The 7,500-nt window shown below is 46.8% G+C and overlaps 1 protein-coding gene across 1 annotated transcript in view; it reads right to left on the reverse strand.

Moving 5' to 3' along the window:
* LOC121559681 (calmodulin-binding transcription activator 2) overlaps positions 1-7,500 on the reverse strand; it is a gene marked incomplete at its 5' end in the record, with an annotated part of 61,476 nt that overhangs the window by 25,528 nt on the left and 28,448 nt on the right. Inside the window, 1 exon segment of the mRNA XM_045215503.1 lies at positions 6,815-6,984. Within this exon segment, the coding sequence (XP_045071438.1) occupies positions 6,815-6,984 (170 nt within the window).

Here is a 7,500-nt window from a genome sequence, read left to right on the forward strand (position 1 = left end):
CCCGCCCTCTCATCCCCCTTTCATCCCCCTCTGTCTGACGCAAGAAGGCACGGCTAAAAATGAATGACAAGAAACAGAGTACTGAGAAACAGAGGGAGGGAGGGAGGGAGGGAGGGAGGGAGGGAGATAGGGAGGGAGGGAGGGAGTATAGAGAGAGTAGAGAGAGAGAGAGTAGAAAGAGATTAGAGAGAGAGCAGAGAGAGAGAGAGTAGAGAGAGTAGAGAGAGAGCAGAGAGAGAGAGTAGAGAGTAGAGAGTAGAGAGAGTAGAGAGAGAGCAGAGAGAGAGAGTAGAGAGTAGAGAGAGAGAGAGTAGAGAGAGAGAGTAGAGAGTAGAGAGAGAGAGCAGAGAGAGAGAGAGTAGAGAGAGTAGAGAGAGAGCAGAGAGAGAGTAGAGAGAGAGCAGAGAGAGAATATAGAGTAGAGAGAGAGAGTAGAGAGAGAATAGAGAGAGAGTAGAGAGAGAGCAGAGAGAGAGTAGAGAGAGAGTAGAGAGAGAGTAGAGAGAGAGTAGAGAGAGAGCAGAGAGAGAGAGTAGAGAGAGAGAGTAGAGAGAGAGTAGAGAGAGAGAGTAGAGAGAGAGTAGAGAGAGAATAGAGAGAGTAGAGAGAGAGTAGAGAGAGAGTAGACAGAGAGTAGAGAGAGAGTAGAGAGTAGAGAGAGAGAGAGAGAGCGAGAGAGAGAGTAGAGAGAGAGAGAGAGAGAGAGAGAGAGAGAGAGTAGAGAGAGAGAGAGAGAGAGAGAGAGAGAGAGAGAGAGAGAGAGAGAGGAGAGAGTAGAGAGAGAGAGAGGGGAGAGAGAGAGAGAGAGAGGGAGAGAGAGAGAGAGAGAGAGAGAGAGAGAGAGTAGAGAGAGAGAGAGAGAGAGAGAGAGAGAGAGAGAGAGAGAGAGAGAGAGAGAGAGAGAGAGAGAGAGAGAGAGAGAGAGAGAGAGAGTAGAGAGAGAGAGAGAGAGAGAGAGAGAGAGGAGAGAGAGAGAGAGAGAGAGAGAGAGAGAGAGAGAGAGAGAGAGAGAGAGAGAGAGAGAGAGAGAGAGAGAGTAGAGAGAGAGAGAGGAGAGAGAGAGAGAGAGAGAGAGAGAGAGAGAGGGAGCAGAGAGAGTAGAGAGAGAGAGAGAGAGAGGGAGAGGGAGAGGGAGAGAGAGAGTAGAGAGAGAGAGAGAGAGAGGTAGAGAGAGAGGGAGAGAGAGAGAGAGAGAGGGGTAGAGAGGGAGCAGAGAGAGAGAGAGAGAGAGAGAGAGAGAGGGGTAGAGAGGGAGCAGAGAGAGAGAGAGAGAGAGAGAGAGAGAGAGGGAGAGAGAGAGAGAGAGAGCGAGAGAGAGAGAGAGAGAGAGAGAGAGAGGGGAGAGAGAGAGAGAGAGAGAGAGAGAGAGAGAGAGAGAGAGAGAGAGAGAGAGAGAGAGAGACAGAGAGAGACAGAGAGAGAGGGAGAGAGTAGAGAGAGAGAGAGAGAGAGAGAGAGAGAGAGAGAGAGAGAGAGAGAGGGAGAGAGAGAGAGAGAGAAAGGGGGGTAGCGAGGGAGCAGAGAGAATAGAGAGAGAGAGAGAGAGAGAGAGAGAGAGAGAGAGAGAGAGAGAGAGAGAGGAGAGAGAGGGGAGGTGAGAGAGAGAGGAGAGAGGGAGAGGCGAGAGGGAGAGGAGAGAGGAGAGAGGGCGAGGAGAGGAGAGAGGAGAGAGAGAGGCGAGAGGAGAGAGAGAGGCGAGAGGGAGAAGAGAGAGGAGAGGAGAGAGGGAGAGAAGAGAGAGAGGAGAGAGGGAGAGGAGAGAGGGAGGTGAGAGAGAGAGGGAGAGAGAGAGAGAGAGGGAGAGAGAGAGAGCGAGAGAGAGAGAGAGAGAGAGGGAGAGAGAGTCATATTAAGAAATGCTATAGATGGAAGGAAAGTAGTGTCTAAACCTACCAAAAAACTATTAGGCAACAACAAATTCATTCCCCTTTAGACAACTTCCTGGACAAACCGTTCCACTGTAATAGTGAAGGTGTAAACTTGGCAGTAGAAAACCTAAACAGTATATTTGACTTCTCAGCTTCCCTATCAAATCTAAAAACCTCTAACAGAAAACCGAAGAAAAGTAACAACAGTGACAAATGGTTTGATGAAGAATGCAACAACCTAAGAAAGAAATTGAGAAACCTATCCAACCAAAAACATAGAGACCCAGAAAACCTGAGCCTACGCCTTCACTATGGTGAATCACTAAAAACAATACAGAAATACACTACGGAAAAGAAGGAACAGCGCGTCAGAAATCAGCTCAATGTAATTGAAGAATCCATAGACTAACCACTTCTGGGAAAATTGGAAAACACTAAACAAACAACAACACGAAGAGTTATCTATCCAAAACGGAGATGTATTGGTAAACCACTTCTCCAATCTTTTTGGCCCTATAACAAACAGCTAAAAAATATACTACCGTGGGATATGCGTCAACAGTAACCATCAGAAAATCCTCTGCATTATCATTAACAGCAGACTTGTACATTTCCTCAGTGAAAACAATGTACTGAGCAAATGTCAAATTGGCTTTTTAACAAATTACCGTACGACAGACAACGTATTCTAACTAACAGCGCCGGAAGAAGATGGCTGCCGTTTTACAGCCCTCTAACCAATTGTACTATTATGTGTGTTTTTCCGCGTTATTTGTAATTTATTTTGTACATAATGTTTCTGCCATCGTCTCTTATAACCAAAGAGAGCTTCTGGATATCAGGACAGCGATTACTCACCTCGCGTTGGACCGAAGACTTTTTCTTCGAACGAGGCGTTCGCAAGGATATTCTACAGACACCCGACAAGGCCCAGATCCCCGTCATTCGCGTGAGGAAGAGACGGAGATATCGTGGGACGCAGATCCGGGTGCCTTGTAAGGATCCGACGGCAACGAGTAAACTGCCTCTCCCATCAATCCTATTAGCCAACGTTCAAGCTTTTTGAGAATAAAATGGACGATTTAAGATTACGGTTATCCTACCAACGGGACATTAAAAACTGTAATATCTTATGTTTCACGGAGTCGTGGCTGAACGACAACAATGACAACATTCAGCTAGCAGGCTATACGCTACATCGGCAGGACAGAACGGCAGACTCTGGTAAGACAAGGGGCGACGGTCTGTATATTTGTAAACAACAGCTGGTGCACAAAATCAAATACTAAGGAAGTCTCGAGGTTTTGCTCGCCTGAGGTAGAGTATCTTATGATAAGCTGTAGACCACACTATTTACCAAGAGAGTTTTCATCTATATTTTTCATAGCTGTCTATTTACCACCACAAACCAATGCTGGCATTAAGATTGCACTGAATGAGTTGTACAAGGCCATTAATCAACAGGAAAACACTCTTCCAGATGCAGCGCTCCTAGTAGCCGGGGACTTTAATGCAGGGAAACTTAAACTGTTCTACCTCATTTCTACCAGCATGTTAAATGTGCAACCAGAGGGGAAAAAACTCTAGACCACCTTTACTCCACACACAGAGACGCATACAAAGCTCTCCCTCGCCCTCCATTTGGCAAATCTGACCATAACTCTATCCTCCTGATTCCTGCTTATAAGCAAAAACTGAAGCAGGAAGCACCAGTGATTCGGCTAATAAAAAAAGTGGTCAGATGACGAGATGCTAAGCTACAGGACTGTTTTGCTAGCACAGACTGGAACATGTTCCGGGATTCTTCAGACAGCATTGAGGAGTACACCACATCAGTCACTGGCTTCATCAATAAGTGCATCGATGATGTCGTCCCCACAGTGACCGTACGTACATACCCCAACCAGAAGCCATGGATTACAGGAAACATCTGCACTGAGCTAAAGGGTAGAGCTGCCGCTTTCAAGGAACGGGACTCTAACCCGGACGCTTATAAGAAATCCCGCTATGACCTCCGACGAACCATCAAACAGGCAAAGAGTCTACAGGTCCAAGATTGAATCATACTACATTGGCTCTGACGCCGTCGGATGTGGCAGGGCTTGAAAACTATTACAGACTACAAAGGGAAGCACAGCCGCGAGCTGCCCAGTGACACAAGCCTACCAGACGAGCTAAACCACTTCTATGCTCGCTCGAGGCAAGCAACACTGAAGCATGCATGAGAGCACCAGCTGTTCCGGACGACTATGTGATCACGCTCTCCGTAGCCGATGTGAGTAAGACTTTAAGCAGGTCAACATTCACAAGGCCGCAGGGCCAGACGGATTACCAGGACGTGTACTCCGAGCATGTGCTGACCAACTGGCAAGTGTCTTCACTGACATTTTCAACATGTCCCTGACTGAGTCTGTAATACCAACATGTTTCAAGCAGACCACCATAGTCCCCGTGCCCAAGAACTTTAAGATAACCTGCCTAAATGACTACCGACCCGTAGCACTGACGTCTGTAGCCATGAAGTGCTTTGAAAGACTGGTCATGGCTCACATCAACAGCATAATCCCAGAAACCCTAGACCCACTCCAATTTGCATACCGCCCCAACAGATCCACAGATGATGCAATCTCTATCGCACTCCACACTGCCCTTTCCCACCTGGACAAGAGGAACACCTACGTGAGAATGCTATTCATTGACTACAGCTCAGCATTCAACACCATAGTGCCCTCTAAGCTCATCACTAAGCTAAGGATCCTGGGACTAAACACCTCCCTCTGCAACTGGATCCTGGACTTCCTGACGGGGCCGCCCCCAGGTGGTAAGGGTAGGTAACAACACATCTGCCACACTGATCCTCAACACGGGGGCCCTCAGGGGTGCGTGCTCAGTCCCCTCCTGTACTCTCTGTTCACCCATGACTGCATGGCCAGGCACGACTCCAACACCATCATTAAGTTTGCCGACTCACAACAGTGGTAGGCCTGATCACCGACAACGATGAGACAGCCTATAGGGAGGAGGTCAGAGATCTGGCCGTGTGGTGCCAGGACAACAACCTCTCCCTCAACGTGACCAAGACAAAGGAGCTGATCGTGGACTACAGGAAAAAAAAAGGACTGGAGCACGCCCCCATCTCTCATCGACGGGCTGTAGTGGAACAGGTTGAGAGCTTCAAGTTCCTTGGTGTCCACATCACTCAACGAACTATCATGGTCCAAACACACCAAGACAGTCGTGAAGAGGGCACGACAAAGCCTATTCCCCTCAGGAGACTAAAAAAGATTTGGCATGGGTCCTCAGATCCTCAAAAAATTCTACAGCTGCACCATCGAGAGCATCCTGACTGGTTGCATCACCGCCTGGTATGGCAACTGCTTGGCCTCTGACCGCAAGGCACTACAGAGGGTAGTGCGTACGGCCCAGTACATCACTGGGGCAAAGCTCCCTGCCATCCAGGACCTCTATACCAGGCGGTGTCAGAGGAAGGCCCTCAAAATTGTCAAAGACTCCAGCCACCCTAGTCATAGACTGTTCTCTCTGCTACCGCACGGCAAGCGGTACCCGAGTGCCAAGTCTAGGTCCAAAAGACTTCTCAACAGCTTCTACCCCAAGCCATAAGACTCCTGGAACAGCTAATCATGGCTACCCGGACTATTTGCACTGCCCCCCCACCCCATCCTTTTTACGCTGCTGCTACTCTGTTAATTATTTATGCATAGTCACTTTAACTCTACCCACATGTACATATTACCTCAACTACCTCAACTAGCCGGTGCCCCCGCACATTGACTATGCAACGGTACCCCCTGTATATATAGCCTCCCTACTGTCACTTTATTTTACTGTATATATAGCCTCCCTACTGTCACTTTATTTTACTTCTGCTCTTTTTTCTCAACACTTTTTGTTGTTGTTTTATTCTTACTTTTTTGTTTAAAATAAATGCACTGTTGGTTAAGGGCTGTAAGTAAGCATTTCACTGTAATGTCTGCACCTGTTGTATTAGGCGCATGTGACCAATAAAATTTGATTTGATTTGATTTGATTTGTATTCACCCTGCACACCCTAACTGACAAACAAACAAAACAAAACAAAGGCAAAGTCTTCTCATGCTTTGTTGTTTTCCAAAAAGCTTTTGACTCAATTTGGCATTAGGGTCTGCTATACAAATAGATGGAAAGTGGGGTTGGGGGAAAAACATACAACATTATGAAATCCATGTACACAAACAACAAGTGTGCGGTTAAAATTGGCAAAAAACACACATTTCTTTCCACAGGGCCGTGGGGTGAGACAGGGATGCAGTTTAAGCCCCACCCTCTTCAACATATATATCAAGAAATTGGCGAGGGCACTAGAACAGTCTGCAGCACCCGGCCTCACCCTACTAGAATCTGAAGTCAAATGTCTACTGTTTGTTGATGATCTGGTGCTTCTGTCCCCAACCAAGGAGGGCCTACAGCGATCCACAAAGAATTCGAAAACAAACCCAATTTTGATAAACTCCCATATCTACTGGGTGAAATACCACAGTGTGCCATCACAGCAGCAAGATTTGTGACCTGTTGCCACAAGAAAAGGGCAACCAGTGAAGAACAAACACCATTGTAAATACAACCCATATTTATGTTGATTTATTTTCCCATTTGTACTTTAACTATTTGCACATTGTTACAACACTGTATATAGACATAATATGACATTTGAAATGTCTTTATTCTTTTGGAACTTCTGAGTGTAATGTTTACTGTTAATATTTATTGTTTATTTCACTTTTGTTTACTATCTACTTCACTTGCTTTGGCAATGTTAACATACGTTTCCCATGACAATAAAGCCCTTAAATTGAAATTGAGAGTAAAGACAGAGAGTAGAGAGAAGAGAGAGACAGAGAGAGATCAATTAACTAACTGAAACAACAAGTGTATATGTGTATTCATACCTGGCTTCTGTCCTCGGGCGGAGGTGTGTGTGTGGGGAGTGTGTTGCTCAGCTGGCGCTGTGGCGGAGGCTGTGTGTGTGTGTGTGTGTGTTGGTTGGTAGCAGACATCTCAGCCATCCTCCTCTCCATCTGCTCCAGTCTATCCAGGATGGACATACGGAACTGGTTATCTAGAGAGACAGAGAGACAGAGAGAAACAGAGAGAGAGAGAAAACAGAGAAAGAGAGAGAGAGAGAGAGAGAGAGAGAGACAGAGTAGAGAGAGAAAGAAAGTAGAGAGAGTAGAGAGTGTAGAGAGAGAGAGAGAGACAGAGAAAGGAGAGCGAGAGAGCGAGACAGAGAGAGAGACAGAGAAAGGAGAGCGAGAGAGAGAGACAGAGAGAGAGAGAGAGAGACAGAGAGAGAGAGAGAGAGAGAGAAAGGAGAGAGAGAGAGAGGGACAGAGAGAGAGACAGGAGAGAGAGAGAGAGAGAGAAAGGAGAGAGAGAGAGAGAAAGGAGAGAGAGAGAGAGAGAGGGGAAGAAAGTAGAGAGAGTAGAGAGTGTAGAGAGAGAGAGAGAGAGAGACAGAGAAAGGAGAGCGAGAGAGCGAGACAGAGAGAGAGAGAGAAAGGAGAGAGAGAGAGAGAAAGGAGAGAGAGAGACAGAGAGAGAGACAGAGAGAGAGAGAGAGAGAGAGAAAGGAGAG

Source organism: Coregonus clupeaformis, unplaced genomic scaffold (assembly GCF_020615455.1).
Source record: "Coregonus clupeaformis isolate EN_2021a unplaced genomic scaffold, ASM2061545v1 scaf0459, whole genome shotgun sequence".
Classification (NCBI taxonomy): Eukaryota; Metazoa; Chordata; class Actinopteri; order Salmoniformes; family Salmonidae; genus Coregonus; species Coregonus clupeaformis.